The following is a 24,454-nucleotide window of genomic DNA, read 5'->3' on the forward strand; positions in this document are numbered from 1 at the left end:
TCAGAAAACATATTTTATTGCACAAATAACAAAATGACCGGGTACAAGCTTACTAATTTACGAGACCCTCTTCTATATACATTCAATATATACGGCGTCCATATTACATAAAGGTTTATTTACATAACATTTAAGGTAAATGTATTGGAATTATATTAAATGTAAAACTATTTTATACCTCACCCTCGTTAGCAAATAATTATTTTATTATATACAATGTAACCATGTGTGTGTGTGTGTGTGTGCGTGCGTGCGTGTGTGTGCGTATTATTTGTTAAAGACTGTAAATAACAACGGTCCCAACACGTTGGAAGTGGCCGGGTGTCAATGCTATTAGTAACACCCGGTGCTATTTGATAATCTGAATGTCTTATTGCGGTTTCTTGACAAAAGGTAACGCTCGGTAATACATGCTGTCGAAAGGCAGTGAAGCTGCTGTCTTGTTGTGAATCCATTCTTCCATACAGTGCAGGGCGACAGGTTGGTAGTCAAGGTAGAATTTATTGGCAAACATTTCCTTCTTCGTCATTAGCGAAGGGAGATCACCCACACCAAACACACACACACCATGCACCCACTTCCCAGCACACTGGTCTCTGCCGCCCCACGATGCGTACGTCGCTAGCCATGATTTCTTATCGGGAGGTCCTGCAATTACAACAAATAATAATAATAATAATAATAATAATAATAATAATAATAATAACAGTGGCGGATCCAGAAAATCCATTGGTGGGTGGGGGGGGGGGGGGGGCGTGACATGAGAAGTGGAATGCCAAGGGAACTTTGGGGGAGGTTTGGAAGGGGGGGGGTCGTAAAAATTAATATATAATAAAATTATAACTATCGCAAAATTTAGGGGGTGGGGGCCTGGCCCCTGGGCCCCTCCCCTAGATCCGCCTCTGAATAATAATCCCATAAAAAAAAAAAAAAAAAAAAACAAAAAAAAAAAAAACCCCAGATTTCCCAGCGGAAAACTCTTGGGAAACCTAATAATAATAATCCCACCAAAAACAATAGGTTCCCCAGCCTTTGCTTGGGAACCTAATAATAATAATAATACAGTGGAACACCTCTACGCCAGACAAAACATGTGATGAAGTAAAAAAGAGGTTCTGTTGCATACTAATATTTAAAAAAGGACCATTAAAAATGTCCGGTTTTGTGGAAACAAAAGGTACAGGATTGAGGGATTTCACTGTCATAATAACAAGCACGGTGGAGCAGGGGGAGGGGGGGGGGCTGGGAGTGGCTCTAGCCCACCAATAAGTCTGAATAAAACACTATTATTGGTAGTAAATCTTAAGGCAGAGATAAACTTACTTGTAGAATGAATGAATAAATGAATGAATGAATGAATGTTTAACGACACCCTAACACAAAAATACACATTGGGTGTCATAAAAAGGTAAGTATATGGAAATATTTATACAATTATGTAAATACACAGTGTACTTGTAGAATGCAGAAAATTGCCTTTTAGGATATCTAGTTTTCAATATTTACGGGGGCGCATACCCCCGAACCCCCTAGAAAATTTGCTTTGCGTCCTCGATCGCAGTCAGCCACCTCCCACTCGCCCCCATTGTGTATTTGCTTCCGCCGTGCCAGAATAATAATTAAAATAATAATAATGATGATGATGATGATGGAAATGCGGAACTGCAAAATTTCCAGAGTTTGGCAGGGAGCAGCGCAACTTTCTTACAACATCAGTCGAAATCATCCAACTGCATAGCAGTTTCAATTTTTGAGGAATGCTATACGAATTTCGAAAACTCGAACTTCCCAAAATGTGACCTGTTTCTTCATCTTTTTCAGGGGCGGGATTTAGATCCGTCGGTTGAGTGCTCGCTTGAGGCGCTAGCGTTGCACGATCGAACCACCTCGGTGGATCCATTCAACTGATTGGGTTTTTCTCGTTCCAATCAGTGCTTTCCTGTCTGTGGGAAAGTACATATAAAAGATCCCTTGCTGCATTAGAAAAATTTACCGGGTTTCCTCTGAAGACTACGTGTCGGAATTACCAAATGTTTGATATCCAAATGCCGATGATTAATTTATAATACTTACGTATTCAAATAAAACAGACAATGACAGACATACAGAAAGAAAATGAATGAATGAATGAATGAATGAATGAATGTTTGTTTAACCACACCCCAGCACAAAAATACATATCGGCTATTGGATGTCACAAATGGTAAGTATATGAACATATTACAGAAAGAAAAAAGACAGAAAGAAACAAAGAAAGAAAAACGAAACAAGAAAACCCCCCAGAATAAAATAAAAAGGAGAGAAAGAATGAAAATATATTTTAAAACAATAAAGGACAACTGCTCATATTATTATCTAAAACAACCCATGTTTCTAGGATCAAATACCTTTTTGGGGGGATGGGGTGGGGGAGAATTGCATATTTTAAGATGAAATACTGATTTCCGCGGATTATATACCAATGGTGGTTACCTGAATATCCGCCAGGTGTTCCGAGATGTGTGTTGTGGTGCAACGTAGCCCAGAAATACTCGTCAGGACTAGAGATGTCTTTGCACCACTGTAGAAACTCTTTCGATATTTTAGTCTTGACAACAAACCGTACAAATTCCTTGGAAAACACCCCATACGCACTCCCCTTCACAATGGTGATGTTATACGGGGGTTTCTCCTTCAGCTGACCTGTGCGAATCAACACGCTTTTACCCGATTTACTGGAGACATACTTGTGCTTATACTGATAGCGAATTGGCAACATCCTTTTGCCTGTGATGCCTTCAATGTCGTTGGAGCCATTGTAAATTTTTAATATCTTCACGAGTTCTAGATTAGTTTTTAAGGGATATTCTTGTCCTGGAAGGTTAATCATGTACTTCCATTTCTGTGTCTTGGAAAGTAGGTCCTGCATGCAATTGATGTCGGCGCGCAGCCGAGAGAAACCCCCATAGGTGACGTACTCTGACCTTGAGGCAAGGAAGACATTACTGAAGCAAGCAGCTAAGGATTTGGCCGCACTTCGAATAGAATTGCCAGAGTACGCGTCCAAATGTAGACAGTATAGGTTCAGGGGTCGGTAGATCGCTTTAAGTAGCATGTTAACCTGAGCTATATCCTTGTGAAACACGATGCTGTAGGCTATAGGGAAGTCGGTCTCTTCCTTCGTGGTGGGAACATAATTATAACCATGATAACGTCGGAATTCTTCACAGTTTTGAGTTTGCATATGTATTGCTTGGTCACTGTACAAATTATCATGTAACTGGGTCTTCATATTCTTAGCTTGTTCTAGTGTTTGCACATCACCTTCAAATATTGCTTTGCAATTGACTGAGACAAATTCCGCAAAACTTGGATGCGACAAAAACTGACGATTTGCACTGGTTTCGTTACCAAGGTGGGTCGACTTCCAAATCGACTTCCCATTGGAAACTAGTATATAGTTGGCGCTGGTCATTCTGCCAAGCTCTTGACCACGGACTCGTTCCAGTTCCCAGGCGACATAGACGAGCTTGATGGACATATAACTGACCACCGTCACCAACAGGACAAGGAATGTAGTGGCCGCTCTGAACTTCATTGGCTTCGTTCGAATCCCTCAGACGCCAGGTGTGTCTTTCGTTACTTAACAGCAACCATAATTCAGGTTACCTAAAATGTAAAAATCAAAATCAATAATGCATCACAATGATTGAGATGTATAATATATAAAGAACTTTTAGATTCATCATGATCTGGGAGAAAGGAAAACCCCTCGTGCATATCTTTCTGTGTTTTTCTCCTCCCCATTGACTGAAGTTTTTGTTTGTTTGTTCGTTTAACGGCAACACTAGAGAACATTAATTTAGTCATCATTGGTATTAGATATAAAACGTTTGGTAATTCTGACATTTGGAAATGACCAGCTACATTTTTGTCATTAGCAACAAAGGAAACAGGCAGACAGGAAAGCACATACCACAGCCTTTGATATATAAGTCGTGCTTCATGGGAAAAACGAGTCCACTGTGGTGATTCGATCCTGCTACCAAAGGACATCAGACGAGCGCTCGACCGACTGAGCTAGATTCCGCTTTACATTCGACTCAAACCCAATGTTCACACCCCGAGGGACGTTTCCAGTGTTGGTATAAAGTCATAAGACAGACATCTCTTACTGTCAGTTCTATCATAGGTGATAAATTGGTCATAAACTATAGTGTTATCTGGGCAGTAAACACCTGTAATGTTAAGTGATCCAGTATCAGTGTGTCAAGTACCCACGTGCTAGAAAGAAACTGGCACACCTGTAACACTATGCAGGACAGTGTAATACGGAACTGACTGTGGTTCGTTCTCACTACATCCTGTGATCTAAGAATGAGCCATGAAAGGAAGGGATGAAGAAATGTTTTATTAACGACACGCACTCAACATATTTTAATTACGGTTATATGGCGTTAAACTTATATGGTTAAGGACCACGCAGATATTTAGAGAAAGCCCGCTGCTAAGCCTTGGGCTACCGTATTTCGGTTAACAGCACGGTACCTTTGATATGTACCACACCACAGACAGTATAGTACATGCCACGACCTTTCTTACATTAGTTATGAACAAGAAATAGCCAAGTGGGCCCGTCGACGGAGGTGGATTCTAGTTCGACCGCGCATCAAGTGAGTGCCTTACCACTGGGCTATACCCCACCTCCACCCCACCCCCCACCCCAAACAATGAAACGTGCCACTTTCTGCAGTTAGTACTTTGGCTGATGAATTGTAGTATTCATATCTATGGATCATATTGTGGTTCACACGTTGCACATAGTAGTGTCAGGCACATATATTAACACTGTCACATACGGGATTTTATTTAGTGTTCACCAACCATTACCGTGCTGTTCTCGACATACATTTCAGATAGCTTAAACAGATGCCTGGGCCCAATAGACCTCTTTCACATTCCCATTGCGCATGTACGCGAAGAGTACCGTCCCTTGCCGAATTGGACGGTATCGAGGCTATATACAAAATGGGGGGGGCATGATCGACAGTTGTCATGAGCGTCGTGAGTAGCTTCGTAGGAGCTGTGAATCCCTAGCGACTAACGTACATATTTCGTATAAGATGTTAAAATGGCTGCGAAACACGGTCTACTAAACTTTACATCGGAATGGCTTAAGACCAGAAGCAGTGAAACATTAACTTAGACGAAGTCTCTGGAGCCGCCTGTCGAGGGTATTTTAACAACGCAAAATTAAAAGATTCATACAATAAAATTAACTTTAGTGGAATGTGTTTGCTACTTTTAATAAATTAGAATTATAGTTGAATATTCACGCGGATAGACCTTTATCACAGCTCTATTTTCCCCTTATCGTTTCATTAAAAAAAAGACAGTCGTACAACTACTAATCAATGTTACATGTTTATCCACAAATTGTTTATTTATTTATTTACTTATTTATTTATCTCATTTTATTTATTATTTTATTTTATTTTATTTTCACTATCATTTATATCACATACATACAACTTACCTTGAAATAATATCTGATATTACAACATATATGAGCTGTCACACGCGAAAACCTACAACTTAGCATGATGCCAGAAACCGTGTAAACGCGGCTCAAAGTTTGATGTCACATGTAAACGCGGAAGTAAAAGTTGACATGCTGTTTGCGTTGTTTGTTTTGAAGAATTTAGAGATGACATCTTCTTCTTTACATGAATATCAGTTTGAAGTAAACATATATCTGTATGTACAATAGTGTTTGGTTACTATTTTGTATTTTGTACCTGAGAACATTGGTCGAGATCGTTAGCGATACCATCAGTACTCTGATACACATTTACAAGCATAGGGAGAAGTCCTATATATCGATATGGTATGCAAGTATCACACGTTTTTATAACGTACATGATTATACATAACATAAAGTGCAGCAACTTTTCCAGAGTAGTAGACCCATGCAACCCGATACGATCCTAATTTGATGTTTGGTCTAACTTATGAATATTGTATATAACTTCAGGCCCGTAGCCAGCATGATTAGCGGGGGAGTAGGATCGAAATTTCATGTAAAATCAAACGCGGAACCGTAGACACGGGGGGTGGGGGGTGGGGGGTGGGGGCAAGGGTCTGATCCCCCGATCCTCCCCCCCCCCCTCCGGCTACGGGCCTAACATGGTACTTAATATGTTTGCTTCGAACATTCAAACGAAGTACCTTATGACTGCGCATAATAAACCCTCATAAGTTTATGATAAAGAGACCATCCTGAGTTTGTAGCTATATTATTAAGCTGTCGGCTAGTCTAATCTGTTATAAATAAAACTTACATCTTTCTTAGCTTAAATAATCTTGCTTCGAATTTAAATAGCTGTATATGCAATACTGTTAAATTTCTGACCATTCTAAGGTCGGTAGCAACCGAGAAGTCGGAGGGACTGTAGCCCCACTTTTATAAACCGGTTTAAAATATGGCTTGGTGAAAAGAAATCCCGATAAGAATCCTAAATGTATTTATCTGTATAATGTTTTATAAATATTTAAATCATGTTAAATACAATAACTATCTGCATTTATACACGCGCGCACACACATTAATATTATTTCAGCCCATATCCGATATTTATTGCGTACGAATCCGAACCGATGGTTTGTCGGGCGTTAACAACCAAATATTTTTTATTTCGTGATAAGCAATAATTAACAAATGTCTCCAATAAGTCTTGTTGGATGTCGACAGAATTTTCGGCTTCCCTACTGATAGAATAATTAATCATGGAGATATTCACATTCCTATTGCGTGGCCTCCCATTGTCTATGCCCCCCCCCCCCCCCCAACATGTCCACAGGTCTATTTTTGCGAGATCTCGCGTGAGTTCGCTGTTTGCGTCCTCGAGTTACCCCGCAACGGGCACATACACAGTGGAATGTGAGAGAGGTCTATTTCACAAAACATCGTCAGCTTAGTTTTTCACGTAAACGTATATTTACGACTAAACAACAATTCTTATTACTATTTAGTTCAACAAATGCATGTATACTTAGAAGTATTTATTAATAAACCTGGTATAGGCCCCGTTCCACGAAGCGATCTTAGCACAAAGATCACCTTAAGTACATAACTGCTTTATAGACTTACGCTGATCTTTGCGATAAGATCGCTTCGTGGAGTGGAGTCCAGATCCTTCTTGTATGTTGTATTCTTGGGTGGTTGCAATGTTTAACTATTGGTATTACTACAGTCTTGTTTACCATTAAATTGTGCATAAGTCACTGATTTCAATCGCCGCATCCTAACCGCACGCATACGTCTCGACAGATGATTCTGTCGCACTGTACGTTAGGATACGGCGATTGAAATCAGTGATTTCTAAAATAATCGTTTGCGTACGGATAGGATACAGCTTTACTTGTAAATTCTTTCTTCAACGATCAATTTGTTCTCGTCCTGGTTCTTGTAGTAACCAAAAATGAATTTTATGCCAAACAATCCCTCCAAAAACCAACAAAAAAATAAAATAAAAAACACATTAAAAGTTAAGTGCATATTGATTTATTAATCATCGGTCAGTGTATGTCAAACATTTTGTAATTCTGACATAGCCTTAGCGAGGAAACAGATTAGGTACATATCTTGTAAAGTAGGTTCAGTTAATGTTAATCAGAAGAGTGGATGAAGTGTGTTCAATAAATCACGGTGACGATACAATTGTATCTCGACTCGCATTGTGTTCATAATGGTGTGGGAGCGGGATTCAGCTCAGTCGGTTGAGTGCTCGCTTGAGGTACTTGCGTCGCAGGATCGAATCACCTCGGTGGATCCATTCAGATGATTGGGGTTTTTTCTCATTCCATCCAGTGCACCACAACTGGATAAAGGTCGTGGTATGTGCTTTCCTGTCTGTGGGAAAGTGCATATGAAAGATTCCTTGCTGCATTAGAAAAAGTGTAGCGGGTTTCCTCTGACGACTACGAGTCAGAATTACCAAATGTTTCACATCCAATAGCTGATGATTAATTAATCGATGTGCTCCAGTGGTGTCGTTAAACAATACAAAATTCTTCCAAAATTATGTTAAGTGGAAATAATGTATATAAACAGTATACCGAAACATGAAGGTGCTATGTGCATACATTTTAAATTATGAGATTCGTATGTAACAGTAACAATTGCTGACTGTCATCTTTTATGGCGCTAAAACGTTTTCGTCGATTTACAGTGACGGATCCAGAAAAATTGGGGGGGGGGGGGGGGGGGAGGAGTCAAGCAATGTTTAAGGGGACCCTACAGTTATTGCATTAAGGCGCTCACACAATAAGAGAGTCTAGCCCATTCTAAGGGAAGCAATTCTTTTTCAGTTGTTTATTTTCTTGTAAAATAGCATTCCTCCTGAAACCCCCGAAACATGCATACCATTTATTCGAAGCACTCACATATGTTTTAAATGATTGAAATTAACAGAATAACATTTATAAATGTAAAACTGCAACTGTACGTTAGACATACAGTGAAACCCCTCTGAACCGGACATCCTCTGGACCAAATAAAATGTCCGGCTAAAAAGAGGTATCCGGTTTAGAGAGGTTAAATTCTTTACTGATTTTTTTAAAAAGGACCGTGCAAAATATCCGGTTTTGAGGGAATTCCGGTTATCAGAGGGTCCGGTTTTGAGAGGTTTCACTGTATTAATAAAATGTTGATATATTATTAAATTTTGATGCAAGCAAATACTTATATCGATATATATATATGTTATGAATAACCACCAAATAACCACCAAATAACCACCAAATAATTTTAATAATCGTCATTTCTTACGCATCCGTTGGTGAGAACATCATTCGTTATTTATTACAGAGTTAACACACGTATGTGCGATAACATTTTAAAGATATACGACTGGCTGCTCCTAGGTGATGACCAGGTCACTAGGTCATTCCATCCAATAGAAAAACAAACCCACAAACAAAAACCCACACGGTCGAATCGATTACTCAGTGACGTACAATTAACCTAAAATTGAATTGTCTGTGACGCACTAGTTAACTATAAGCGCTAGGGTCGTACATAGGTTTTAGTCGGAAAAGGCGTTTAAATTTATTTTAAAGCTGTTTTCTGAAGATATGTAAGAAATAGAATACTAAATTCGTGTTCGTTAGATACTATTTATCTTACAACTCGTTCTTTGAAAACGTATTCTCGCTTTCGCTCGTTGGATACGTTTTTAAACAACTCAACGGCCGCTCATGTAGGATTCTCTGTTTAACGCTAAATTATACTCATTGAAGTTTTCCTTGCCTGTAAAGCTGTATCCTAACCGGACGCGAGCGACGTGGGTGATGCGAGCGATTATTTTAGAAATCATTGATTTGAATTGCCGCATCCTAACCGGACGCGTGCAACGCGACATATTTATCCGTCGCGCCGTACGCGTGCGGTCAGGACACGACAATTCAAATCAATGATTTCTAAAAATAATCGCTCGCATCACCCGCGTCGCTTGCGTCCGGTTAGGATACAGCTTAAAGCTCTATCCTAAACGGCCGCGTGCGATTATTTTAGAAATCATTCATTTCCATTGCCGCATCCTAACTGCATGCGCACGACGCTACAGATTTATATGTCGCGTCGCACGTGTGCGGTTAGGATACGGCAATTGAAATCAAAGAAAGAAATGTTTTATTTAACGACGCACTGAACACATTTTATTTACGGTTATATGGCGTCAGACATATGGTTAAGGACCACACAGATTTTGAGAAGAAACCCGCTGTCGCCACTATATGGGCTACTCTTTCCGATTAGCAGCAAGGGATCTTTTATTTGAGCTTCCCACAGGCAGGATAGCACAAACCATGGCCTTTGTTGAACCAGTTATGGATCACTGGTCGGTACAAGTGGTTTACATCTACCCATTGAGCCTTGCGGAGCACTCACTCAGGGTTTGGAGTCGGTATCTGGATTAAAAATCCCATGCCTCGACTGGGATCCGAACCCAGTACTTACCAGCCTGTAGACCGATGGCCTAACCACGACGCCACCGAGACCGGTCGCAATTGAAATCAATGATTTTTAAAATAATCGCTTACATCGCTCGCGTCGCTCGCGGCCGGTTTGGCCGAGACGTAGCCCAGTGGTTAATCGCGGTCGGTTTGGGATTGATCCTCGTCAGTGGGCCCATTGGGCTATTTCTCGCTCCATCCAGTACACTACGACTGGTATATCAAAGGACGTGGTATGTACTATCCTGTCTGTGGGATGGTGCATATAAAAAATCCCTTGCTACTAATGGGAACATGTAGCGTGTTTCCTGTCTTAGACTATATGTAAACAGTACCAAATGTTTGACATGCAATAGCCGATGATTAATAAATCAATGTGTTCTAGTGGTGTCGTTAAACAAAACAAACATTTTCCTTGCCTATAACAAATACGTCGGGTTTTTATAGCTACATGTATGTTAATTTCGAAACAGTACCAAATGTAATATCATTGCCTTGCATAAGCGCATTCCTCGTGGGACGAGTTTTCAGGGAGTGGTTAGGTTACTGGCAATAAGGTCATTGTTCACAATTTTATTCATTGCACACCCATATGTTACAATATATATTTGTTTAGGGGCACCTGGATCAATTTATAATATATGATATATAGCCAACCTTTCCATAAATACAAATTCAAATATTTTTTAAGCAGCATGATTTCCATGATTGGTTAGCAGAGTTTTTTATTCGGGGGTTAGAAAGAAGAATTTGTTTAAAGTCACCACGGCTATAATGAATCATGGCTATACACATGGTTATTTCAACACTCGAGCTAATCCGGGCGAGAGTAGCTTCTTCCTCTTTAGCCCCCCCCCCCCCCCCCCCTTCACGTTCCCTCGTTTGTGATACGAGCATTTAACGTAGTTGTTTGTCGAACCGACCTCGGTGGTGTCGTGGTTAAATCATCGGATATAAGGCTGGTAGGTACTGGGTTCGCAGCCTGGTACCGGCTCCCACCCAGGGCGCGTTTTAACGGCTCAATGGGTAGGTGTAAGACCACTACACCCTCTTTTCTCTCACTTACAACAACAACTAACAACTAACCCATTGTCCAGGACAAACAGCCCAGATAACTGAGGTGCGTGCCCAGGACAGCGTGCTCTCATTAGCTGCAGACGTTCATATCCTTAACAGGCGTATGGAAAGAATATTAGAATATTGAGCATTTTTCGGGCTAAAATATTATTTATCAATAGACCTGGTAAGGGCCCCGTTCCACGAAGCGATCTTAGCACAAAGATCACCTTAAGTACATACTTTATGGACTTACGCTGATCTTTGCGATAAGATCGCTTCGTGGAGTAGAGCCCATATCCTTCTTGTATGTTGTATTCTTGGGTGGTTGCAATATGTTTAGCTATTATTATTACTACAGACTTTTTTAACCATTAAATTGTGAATTACTTGTAAATTCTTGCTTCAACGATCAATTTGTACTCGACCTGGTCTTTATAGTAACCTTAAATACATTTTATGCGAAAAAAAGAAAAAAAAAAAAAAAGAAATTAAAAGTTAAAAGTTTGTTTTGTTTAACAACACCACTAAAGCACATTTATTTTATTAATCATCTGTTAATGGATGTCAAACATTTGGTAATTCTGACATAATATAGTCTTAACGAGGAAAGTGAAAGTTTGTTTTGTTTAACGACACCACTAGATCACATTGATTTATTAATCATCGGTTACTGGATGTCAAACATAGCCTTAGCGAGGAAACAGATATGGTACATACATACCTTGTAAACTAGGTTCAGTTAAGGTTCCATAAATCACGTTGACGATACAACTTTATTTCGACTCGCATTGTATCCATAATGATGTAAACTCACCACAAGTGGAAATAAATGATATAATCATTACACCGAAAATTATCAGATTTATATGCGTGCTGTTAGGATACGGCAATCGAAATCAATGATTTCTAATATAATCGCTTGCATCGCTCGATTAGGATACAGCTTAACGGGCTAGACGTAGGCCAGAGGTAAAGCGCTCGCTTGAATCGCGATCGGTTTGGGATCTATTCTCGTCAGTGGGCCCAATGGGCTATTTCTCGTTCCATCCAGTACACCACGACTGGTATATCAAAGGACGTGGTATGTACTATCCTGTCTGTGGGATGGTGCATATAAAAAAACCAAATCCCTTGCTACTAATGGGGAAATGTAGCGTATTTCCTATCTAAGATTAAATGTAAAAATTACCAAATGTTTGACATCCAATAGCCGATGATTAATAAATCAATTTGCTCTAGTAGTGTCGTTAAACAAAACAAACGTGTTCCTTGCCTATAACAAACACATGGTTTTGATTGCTGCGTTAATTTTGAAACGGTACCAAATGTAGTATCATTACCTTGCGTAAGCGCATTCCTCGTGGAACGAGTTTTCAGGGAGTGGTTAGGTTACTGGCGATAAGGTCATTGTTCACAATTTTATTCATTGCACACCCATACGAACTTTATTCGCATTAGGCCTAATGGCCCTTGAGCACATAATATATACATATACACAGATATATAATGTTTGTATCCAGCGTGTAAATCGTATTGACAAATAAATGGGATACATAAAGCGACATGGCGCCCATGAGTATTAACATGATGTTTATAAAATAACTAAATGCAAAATTAAAGATACACATAATATATAACACAAACGTTCTACTTACGCATTCACATTCACATGCAGGGAAAACTTAATTGTACAAAATTATGTTTCCTTTTTCAAAGGCTTTAAAACAATACACAGCTAACCGTCTTACTATTCTTTCATTGTTGTTATTTAACAGTTCTATAAATTTCAACATACTATGTTCTCATATGTTACAAGATATATTTGTTTAGAGGCACCTGGATCAATTCAAAATATATATATAGCCAACCTTTCCATAAATACAAATTCAAATATGTTTTGAACAGCAGGATTTCCATGATTGGGTAGCAGAACTTTTTATTCGGGGGTTAGAAAGAAGAATTTGTTTAACGTAACCACGGCTGCTTTTGAATCATGGCTATACACATGGTTATTTCGACACTCGAGCTATTCTGGGCGAGAGTAGCTTCTTCCTCTTTAGCCCCTCCCCTCTTCACGTTCCCTCGTTTGTGATACGATTATTTAACGTAGTTGTCTGTCGAACTGACCTCGGTGGTGTCGTGGTTAAGCCATCGGACATAAGGCTTGTAGGTACTGGGTTCGTAGCCTGGTACCGACTCCCACCCACAGCGAGTTTTAACGGCTCAGTGGGTAGGTGTAAGACCACTACACCCTCTTTTCTCTCACTAACAGCAATAACTAACAACTAACCCACTGTCCAGGACAAACAGCCCAGATAGCTGAGGTGCGTGCCCAGGACAGCGTGCTTAAACCTTAATTGGATATAAACACGAAAATAAGTTGATCAATGTCTGTCGAAATCAGCGTTATAACTAGTTTCCATGAGAGAAGAGAGAGAGAGAGAGAGAGAGAGAGAGAGAGAGAGAGAGAGAGAGAGAGAGAGAGAGAGGAGGGAGAGAGAGGAGAGACGAGGAGAGGATTTGGAGAGAGGGGGGAGGGGAGGAGGAAGGGGTATATAGGGAGACAGGGACGGGCAGAGGGGAGTTATATAGATAGGGGTTATATTATATATATATATATATATATATATACCATATATATATATATAGATATATCTATAGAGAGAGAGAGAGAGAGAGAGAGAGAGAGATAGAGAGAGGAGAGGAGATATTAATTATATATATATAGAGAGGAGAGGAGAGAGATAGAGGGGGGTGTGGGGTGGGGGTGGGAGGGGGGTAGGTTTTTGGCCTGCGTCGGTCGACGACGTATTACAGAGTTTATGGAAACCAGATTGTATAGGCGAATAAGCTAAACCTCGTTTCCACTACGAACGTGATGAGACTAGACTGCCTTGGAAACGTGCACTGTGTTTTAATTTAGTTTGACAAAAGGCGACGCCCAGCTTAAACGTGCCGTTCAGATAAGATAAACACAAATTGTGTGGCAAATGAAATTTGAAGTATAATGCATAACGCCGTTGAGGGCGGGGTGTAGGTCGGAGGTCCCACTTGAATGTGCGACCTATTCACTACTCCTTCCTTGTTAGCGATGAATATCATGATATTATTTGTATTGAAAGAAATGTTTTATTTAACGACGCACTCAACACATTTTATTTACGGTTATATGGCGTCAGACATATGGTTAAGGACTACACAGACAGGATAGTACATATCACGACCTTTGATATGCCAGTCATGGTGCACTGGCTGGAACGAGAAATAGCCCAATGGGTCCACCGACGGGGATCGATCCCACACCGACCGCGCATCGAGCGAGCGCTTTACCATTGGGCTACATCCCGCCCGTATTTGTATTGCGATTGCTATAGTGGCATCTTCTATCTTCTATACAGTATACAACAACATAATTATCATGAGTAATAAAAAATAGCATGCCAATAATGCTAAAATGTTCTACTAAAACCGGTACTAAAACAAAATTAAGAAAATACATGACAAAAACTGATTGTTTTGGACCTCGAAATACATGGGCGAACTCTGTGTACTAAAGATGATGTAGTGATGGCAAACCATTCATTTGTTCACAACTAACCGGCCTCGGTGGCGCAGTGGTTAAGCCATCGGTCTCCAGACTGGTAGGTACTGAGTTCGGATCCCAGTCGAGGCATGGGATTTTTAATCCAGATACCGACTCCAAACCCTGAGTGATTGCTCCGATAGGCTCAATGGGTTGGTCTAAACCACTTGCACCGACCAGTGATCCATAACTGGTTCAACAAAGGTCATGGTTTGTGCTATCCTGCCTGTGGGTTTCTTCTAAAAAAAACAAAAAACAAAACAGTGTCAGAATGACCATATGTTTGACGTCCAATAGCCGATGATAAGATAAAAAAAATCAATATGCTCTAGTGGCTTCGTTAAATAAAACAAACTACAGAGTTGAGGAAACCAGTCCAAGCTAAGACACTAGAGTTGTCGATTAATGCTAGGGTCAGACTACCAACTGCCTGCAGAAAGTTAGCCAACCTTCTACTGTCACGACTTCTACGACTGTCAAGTTGCTAGTATGAGCGCTCTTCAACTCGATTCTCGTCGTATAACCCATTAGTTGTTAATCTGAGCTCACCCGTCGTAAGTCGGGTGTTGGGAAAATTACAACGCAACCGTCGAGTTGGCCAACTTTCTGCAGGCAGTTGGTAGTCTTAGCCTAGCATTACAGTGGAATTAAAATACAAAATTGTTCGGGTGTGTCAGTAGGGTATATCGTAATACGTGTTATTTAAATATTAGTATACTTGCATGCATACCTACTGCTTGTGACTCCATTTGAGGGGGGGGGGGGGGGGGGGGGGGCGTAGCTCAATAGTACAGCGCTCGCCTGATGCGCGATCGATCTAGGATCGATTCCGTCGGTGGGCCCATTGGGCTATTTCTCGTTCCAGCCAGTACTCCGCAAATGGTGTAACCGTGGTATGTACTATCCTGCGTGTGGGATGGTGTATATAAAAGATCCCTTGCTGCTAATCGAAAATAGTAGCCCATGAAGTGGCGACAGCGGGTTTCCTTTCTCAATTTCTGTGTGGTCCTCAACCATAAGTCCGACGCCAACTAACCGTAAATAAAATGTGTTGAGTGCGTCGTTAAATAAAACATTTCCTTTCCACTTGAGGGGGGTTGGGGCGTAGCTCAGTGGTACAGCGCTCGCTTGATGCGCGGTCGGTCTAGGATCGATCCCCGTCGGTGGGCACATTGGGCTATTTCTCGTTCTAGCCACTGCACAACGACTGGTATATCAAAGGCCGTGGTTATGTGTTATCCTGTCTGTAGGATGGTGCATATAAAATATCCTTTGCTACAGATGGAAAAAAGTAGCGGGTTTCCTCTCTAAGACTATATGTCAGAATTACCAAATGTTTGACATCCAGTAGCCGATGAATAATAAATCAATATGCTCTAGTGGTGTCGTTAAACAAGATATCAAACTTTTTTTCTCTAAAACTATATATCAAAATTACCAAATGTTTGACATCCAAATTGCCGATAATTAATAAATCAATGTGCTCTAGTGCTAAGTTAAAACAAAACAAACTTTAACATTAATAATGATTTTGTTCACCAACAGGTGGGTAAGAAATCAATTTGTTATATTTGTCATCTTGTGTATACGAAACATCTGTATTTGTAAAATGCAGGGAAATGTCATACTCAAGAATTACGCCTATTAGCCGATCCTAAAAACCGCATAATATATGTGACGGTAAATCAACATAGTTTAAACCGAAGTACGTTATCAATCAAACCTCATTGAAAAACATAAAAATCCCAGTGTCGTGGATATTTACACAAGGCACAAACAATATGCATTAACTTCTGCTATTGTTTGGTTACTGATAAAACAAATCAATGGTCTAATAGTGCTAACAAAACATTCTGTTTACTTAAACGAATGTTTTCCAACGTGGCGGAATTTAAACATTTGACTAACATTTGGTAATTGTGACTCTGAGGAAGACTTCTGTAGACTTCTGAGGAACCCCACAAGTGAGCTTTTATTTGCACATTCTCATAGATAGACAAAACATACCACAGCCTTCGATATACAAGTCGCCACGAACGGTTGGAACGGGAATCAGAGAATTCGACCCTGCGACGAAAGTACCTCTGGCGAGCGCCCTACCGACGGAGATACATCCTGTCTCCGGTATGGCTATGAAGTGTTATATGTGATTGCATGTTTTTGTTTAATTAACAATGGTCGGGGTGGGGGTGGGGGATGGGGTAGTGCGTTTATCAACAATGGTCGGGGTGGGGAGTTGGGGTAGTGCGTTTATCAACAATGGTCGGGGTGGGGGGGGGGTAGTGGGGGTGGGGGGTGCTTGTAGTGCGTTTATCTGATGTGCTTGGATCGCAGGATCGAACCCACTCAGCGGAACCATTGCGTTTTAACCAGCGCTGGTAATGGAAAAATGCAGCGGATTTTCTCTTAAGTCTTACTTGTCATAATTACAAATGATTGACACCCAATAGCCTTTAAATAATCAATGTGCTCTAATGGTATCGTTAAACAAACTTTATGAACAATAGCGAAGCCGACTGCTAAACGATATGTCCAAAAGGGGTGGATACCACCAAATGAAATAGCATAGACGACGATGGTGACATATGTGGCCAATGCCGCTACAATACCGTTTCAATCAACATAATACACATTATAGATATAAATATTACAACCAAACCCTACCTCGCTCTTAAAGTAAATCAGAAATGGGGGGGAGGGGGGGGGGGGGCAAGCTGCTAGTTTCAGAGATAAAGCGTATTTCACTACAGTTGCCATCCTATTTTAGTAGAATCTAGGACAACACACAATAGTACCATTTGATACCAGTTCAAATTAAATAGCATGAATTTACTGACCAGTTTCCGTATTCATAAACGTACTTAAGTCAATGTATGATACCTAAATACATACTTAAAGTACATAGATAAGTATCATACATTGACTTAAGTATGTTTATGAATACGGTGCCAGAAGAAGAAACATTTTATGACATCAACTCCTGTCAAATATTTTACTAATAGCTAATAGCGGGCGCGAGCAAATATAATACGTTCTTCAGTTGGGTGCACTTTAGACTTCGACCTGGGGAGATGCTGTTTGGTATACGTACCTAAAATGTTATTTTATGCAGTTGAATCTATTTATGTAAACTGTTGAATATTCCAAAATTAAACATGAAAAGACAACTCGTCCGATCATACAAAACTCACGGTTATGGTTCTTGATCAAAGATCTAATAGAGGGCGCCGTTAAGTAAAACAAATAGGGAATTATTATTAATCAACGAAGATTCCATTAAATAACCCTCCATCCCACCCAATACACTATGTTGTATAAGTTTGGTATTCACTAGTAGAGTTTTAGTATTCCGCTTAATTTGTATATTCAACAGTGTATGGCATTAATTCTTACTGACCGGCCTCGGAGGCGTCGTGGTTAGGCCATCGGTCTACAGGCTGGTAGGTACTGGGTTCGGATCCCAGTCGAGGCATGGGATTTTTAATCCAGATACCGACTCCAAAACCTGAGTGAAAGAAAGAAGAAAGAAGTGTTTTATTTAATGACGCACTCAACACATTTTATTTACGGTTATATGGCGTCAGACATATGGTTAAGGACCACACAGATTTTGAGAGGAAACCCGCTGTCGCCACTACATGGGCTACTCTTCCGATTGGCAGCAAGGGATCTTTTATTTGCGCTTCCCACAGGCAGGATAGCACAAACCATGGCCTTTGTTGAACCAGTTATGGATCACTGGTCGGTGCAAGTGGTTTACATCTACCCATTGAGTCTTGCGGAGCACTCACTCAGGGTTTGGAGTCGGTATCTAGTTTAAAAATCCCATGCCTCGACTGGGATCCGAACCCAGTACCTACCAGCCTGTAGACCGATGACCTGCCACGACGCCACCGAGGCCGGTAAACCCTGAGTGAGTGCTCCGCAAGGCTCAATGAGTAGGTGTAAACCACTTGCACCAGCCAGTGATCCATAACTGATTCAGCAAATAAAAGATTCCTTGCTGCTAATCGGAAAGAGTAGCCCATGTAGTGGCGACAGCGGGTTTCCTCTCAAAATCTGTATGGTCCTTAACCATATGTCTGACGCCATATAACCGTAAATAAAATGTGTTGAGTGCGTCGTTAAATAAAACATTTCTTTCTTTCTTACTGCGTATAATGTTGCCCACATCTTTGATGACATGTTAATAAGACAATTTTATCAGTGATAATATTGTTAAATTTAATTCATTACATATATTGTTGTTAGGTAACTAGTTAGATATGTATATGAATATGAATATTGTCAGTTCTCGTCAGTTATTATGTCACCAATAAATGGCCCTTTTCAATTCAACTAGCTGTTCATGTATTTTATACTATTTAGTCATCAAACGTAGTAAAACATTGTAACAGGTTGACATAAATAGCTTTGGGGGAAATAGCCTCTTTTAAGTAATTCCGATAACCCTTGACCCTAAACCGGACACGACAGCTGAGTTTATTATGCTCAGTGGACGGTTCATCCGTTGTTTCTGACCTGAGTTTATTGTAAAACCGAGAGTATCAGAGTTTAACGAACTGCCAACGAGAAGTCGAGGTTATGGAATGTAGATGCACGATGCCAGTATAGATACAGTAAGCTAGGACCAGCGTTATATATCTGCTTCAGCTTCATCTCTGGCAGGACGTTTGTGTTATTACGTATATATTTATGCAGTTTATACCTGTTGTCGTTTATTGGTTTTATATGATCTTAGTTGTCAGCTGATTTTTAATATCTGTATAAAAGTATTTAAATCTATTTTTTAATATAACATAGATTTTCATCCACTATCCCGGGACCAACCTGTTAACTTGAAGTTACAACTAACCCTGGCACCCTTTTTACAATACAGTTCCTACGTGATACTGCGTTTTATTGTAAATTTTAAATATTATCTAACTGTGATATTTGTATTTTTGCACAGTTCTTTACACTGTGTTTTAGTTTAATTGTTGAATTTTTATATTGATGTTGATAATCAAATGTTTGTTCCATTTACCATAGTTTGATACCCAATAGCCGATGTATTTTTCGTGCTGGGGTGTCGTTAAACATTCATTCATTCATTCATTCCTTTCTACAAACTGCTACTGAAATAACAATTCAGGGTTTAAGGACTGGAATGAAGTCCAAATATATATCTTTTTGGTTTTGGCTAATTTATTTCATATTTAGGCCTGACGCAAACATTTTTTGTTTACTTCTAATTGTAAATTTAGTTACTATGATGCATTAAACATAACTTTGTTGTTGTTGTTGTTTTGTTTTTGTTTCGCTTCGGCCACAATCATGTTCCCCGACCTCCCAATGAATTTTCTGGATCAATCACCGCCAGATGGAGAGACTAGCAGTTTAATATGTTACTGGGTGTCAATTTACCGTCATTAAAAATTATGAATGTGGAATGAATGAATTAATTAATCAGTTAATGTTTAACGACACCCCAGCACACTACTTGGTGTCCAACAAAGGAACGCGATTTAAAATTACAAAATTATTAATAAACATAAAGTGCCTACAGACAGCTGTGGTAGTCGGCCTCGGTGGTGTCGTGATTAAGCCATCGGACATAAGGCTGGTAGGTACAGGGTTCGCAGCCCGGTACCGGCCCCCCACCCAGAGCGATTTTTAACGAATCAATGGGTAGTTGTAGCACCACTACTCCCTCCTCTCTCTCTCTCTCTCTCTCTCTCTCTCTCTCTCTCTCTCTCTCTCTCTCTCTAACTAACCTCTAACAACTAACTCACTGCCAGATAGCTGAAGTGTACACCCAGGACAGCATGCTTGAACCTTAATTGGACATAAGCACGAAAATAAGTTGAAATGAAATGAAAGAGTCGCATTTGTGAAAGACACAATGAAGTATATTAATATTAAATATGGAAAAAAATTAAATAAATAAACGCTATGGTCAGACCACAAAAACAGTGTATGGAGTTGTAGTAGAAACCAAAAACAATATTGCACCGAATTTTTAACATAAAACTAAAAACATATCTGAAAACATTATCACATTATCATAGAATTAATCTTATAATATTCAAGAGGTACCGAATAATATATGTTGTATTCGCCTCTCTCAAGAAAAGCCACGGGAATGGCGTTACCCCCGCACCACGTTGAGGAACAGCACACACATGGGAATAAGAATGTAGAATATTAATGATGAAAAACTTAAAGGGACATTCCTGAGTTTGCTGCAATTTTTAAGATGTTATCGACTAACAGAGACTTTTTAACGATTGTAGTTACATATCAAATATATTTTTTTGCATAAAATATTAGTGGCTGTATATATTAAACGTGTTTCTACTATTTGTACTAGGTTAAATTTCATTTTATTTACTAAATCCCACCGCAATTTTAATTTTCAAAATTACGAACAAAATGGGTTTTTTAGTTTTCAAAGAAAGAAAGAAAGAAAGAAAGAAGTGTTTTATTTAACGATGCACTCAACACATTTTATTTACGGTTATATGGCGTCAGACATATGGTTAAGGACCACACAGATTTGGAGAGGAAACCCGCTGTCGCCACTACATGGGCTACTCTTTCCGATTAGCAGCAAGGGATCTTTTATTTGCGCTTCCCACAGACAGGATAGCACAAACCATGGCCTTTGTTGAACCAGTTATGGATCACTGGTCGGTGCAAGTGGTTTACACCTACCCATTTAGCCAGGTGATTGGGGAAATAATAACAAAATACTGAATATTCATTGGAACATTTCTTTTTTATAAAAAAAAATTCAGCCAGTGCACCACGACTGATATATAAAAGGCCGTGGTATGTGTTATCCTTTATGTGGGATGGTGCATATAAAAGATCCAATGCTTCTAACGAAAAAGTGTAGCGGGTTTCCTCTCTAACGTCTTTGTCCTAGGTTCCCAGTTACTCTTCGTTAATGGCTAGAACTTTTCAATTTTAAAAATTTTAACAAGCAGCAAATATTCTGATAGTTCAATGTCATGTTTTATCATATTATTTCAGTTTATGGGATTGTTTTGTACATTGCATACATCGGAGTTGTTAATTAAGGTAGATAGAGGGGTAGATATAGAATACTAAACGAGCTTGCCTGTCATACTGGCATTTTTTAATGAAATGAGTGAACAGTTTTTGGTATATTAAGAAATAATTTAAAAATATATTGGGAGAGTGTATCGCGTTTAAAGTTTGAAGCTATCTGATAAAAAAGAAACATTTTTGAATAATTAATTACTGAAATAAAGTAAAATGTTTTAATAATTTTTTGTTTACTTGAATGAATGGATGTTTAATGTCGCCTGACAGTCCAGCACAAATACCTCCCCCCCCCCCCAAAAAAAAAAACCCCCACAAAAACCCCCCACAAAAAAACAACAACAAACAAACAAAAAAACAACAACAAAAACAACAACAAAAACTAACAACAATCAACCAGACAAAAAAACAAACACCTCCATTGGCTATTGGGTTCCTAACAAAGGTACATGACGATACACATCAATTTACAGGGCTTCTAGATTATTGTAGCCCCACTCCTATGGCTAGTAATAGTCAATGTTGGGCTAGTAAATAATTAATATTGCCATACCCGACGGCTAGTGAAAAAAGCTAAATGTTACAGTTGTCTATTTTGTAAATATGAATATACTGCCCCTATGGCACCCCAACCTTCTAATCTTAGTGTTTTAAGCTCTAAGTAGGGCTTGTGAATTTTTAATCGTGGCTAGTAGATGTTTTAAATCACTGATCCCATGGCTAGTGGATTTTATAATAATACTAGAAGCCCTGAATTTAATTCTAAAATTATTAAAGAAAATAGTGTAGACAGCTGTGAAAGACTAACATTTATGAAAAAGCATATTAACGTCAAATACAAAAATAGGGTGGTGGGGGGGGGGGCGGGGGGCGGGAGGCTTATTAATTGCCCGAATTAAACAAAAATGACACAATCTGGATAACAATATTTATTCATAGTACCATTACGGCCAAAGAGCTATATAGGGTAACAAACAAACCACTACGCATTTTTACATGGATTACAACTAATACTGTGGGTAGAATGATAGGAATACATGGTGAAAAGTATTCCAAGTACGCTGACGGTAAGGGAGCTGGACGGACGTTAGAGTGCATGGTAACTGTCCAAATGTTCGTCCAGCTATTTAAAAAAAACAAAAAAAACAATTGTTGTTGTTGATCCGGACATAGGCCTTCGGGCTCCAATTTTTATTCTTCTTATTTTTTTTTTTATTGTTATTTTTTATTATTATTGCCCCAGATCAAAGTGACAATGCCAGCTCGCTTACCGTCAGAGTACTCGGGATAGGTGTAAAGGTTTCAGGCAAGCTCATTTTGTCCAACTATTTCTATTTTGTTTGCCCGAATTTGAGCCCCAGTCTCCCTTCGAGTACGGTTATGATCATGCCACCCAGGCTTTCCTCTGCCAGTGCTCCCAGTATCGTTATTTGTGTTCTCCCTGATCAGTTTTGGAACCGCCGCGATCGATACAAGTTTAGCCGGTTATTTAAATCAAGAAATGTACTGATAAAATATATTCCATTAATTATGTCTTTTCCTGTCGTAACCGCATGCCTGTAGAACAATGCTATTCAACAGTAATGGTATGTCTGCGTTATATCAACATTAATATTTAAAAACCATGCATTAACAGCACCTTACCGTTGTGTTGGCAGAAAAAACCCTGGCACCGGCAGCTCATTCCTACGTTCACAGCAAGCGTGGCTCGGTCCACATAACATCATCTTCAGGACGTGGAAACAACCGTGCATTACATTCCTTCATTACACCACTGTGAGTAAATTCCGCTTTCATATTAACGGTAACCATCTGGCCATTGGTTCTGTGAGGGCTGTAACATTATGTATGCCAGGTCGTTGCTATGACAGCGAAGGGAGGTTTCCTGATGGAATCGATCGGGCTCGGCTTGTCTCGATTGAACACTCGCTTATTAACTCCAGCGTCTGGACACGATGGCCGTGATCAAAATGATCAAACATTTTGAGTGCCAGCGAGAACCCGCTAGGGGCCTGCAGAACAGGAGGCGGTGCGACATCACCCACCCACTTCTTTTCCCTATTATTGTTTAAAGAAGGCTGAAAATGCCGTATTTGAACACCCAAAATTCTAAATTTTCTCGGAACCGCTCGGGCCCCCACATTTTCATCCTCGTGCCATCACAATGATATTGACCCCGTCCGTACACACACACACACACACACACACACAGACAGACAGACATACACACACACAGAGACAGACAGACAGACGGACACACACACACACAGATACAGACACACACACAGAGACGGACAGACAGACAGACAGACACACACACACTTTCAAATACTCTCCGCGGGCCCACCCCGTTTCTGTTTTGTAATACACGTACAAACATTGTAACAGTATCTGCCTAGCTATAAATATAGTTAGTAAGTCTACGTTTCCGGTTCATTAAGACTGCTGCTGCAGTGATACGAGACATTTAATAGTTATAGCGTCCTAGTATATAGTTACAATAATGTATTTACTTAATTTGATAACGGTAAAGCGCTCGACTGATGCGCGATCGGCCTAGGATCGATCCGCGTCGGTGGTCGCATTGGGCTATTTCTCGTTCCAGCCAGTGCATCAACACTGGTTTATCAAAAGTATGTGCTATCCTGTCTGTGGGATGGTGCATATAAAAGATCCTTTGATACTAATAGGAAAATGTTGCGGGTTTCCTCTCAAAGACTATATGTCAAAATGACCAAATGTTTGACATCCAATAGCCGATAATTAATA

General features: G+C 39.8%; 1 protein-coding gene across 1 annotated transcript; it reads right to left on the bottom strand.

Moving 5' to 3' along the window:
• LOC121375905 (N-acetyllactosaminide beta-1,6-N-acetylglucosaminyl-transferase-like) lies at nt 1-23,853 on the bottom strand. Its single transcript, XM_041503607.1, has 3 exons — nt 23,330-23,853; nt 2,473-3,648; nt 1-648 (listed from the first exon to the last, which is right to left on the bottom strand). The coding sequence occupies exons 2-3, from the start codon at nt 3,575-3,577 to the stop codon at nt 371-373; spliced, it is 1,383 nt and encodes a 460-aa protein (XP_041359541.1). The 5' UTR covers nt 3,578-3,648; nt 23,330-23,853; the 3' UTR covers nt 1-370.
• Nucleotides 23,854-24,454: the final 601 nt, after the last annotated feature.

This window comes from Gigantopelta aegis, chromosome 6 (genome assembly GCF_016097555.1).
Source record: "Gigantopelta aegis isolate Gae_Host chromosome 6, Gae_host_genome, whole genome shotgun sequence".
Taxonomy (NCBI): Eukaryota; Metazoa; Mollusca; class Gastropoda; order Neomphalida; family Peltospiridae; genus Gigantopelta; species Gigantopelta aegis.

What these genes read in the sequence shown, in the direction of transcription:
- LOC121375905 (XM_041503607.1), bottom strand. Translation starts at nt 3,577, where the DNA reads ATGAAGTTCAGAGCGGCCACTACATTCCTTGTCCTGTTGGTGACGGTG. An exon ending in AACACCTGGCGGATATTCAG is followed by an intron (nt 649 to 2,472) that starts GTAACCACCATT and finishes TTGTAATTGCAG; the next exon opens with GACCTCCCGATAAGAAATCA.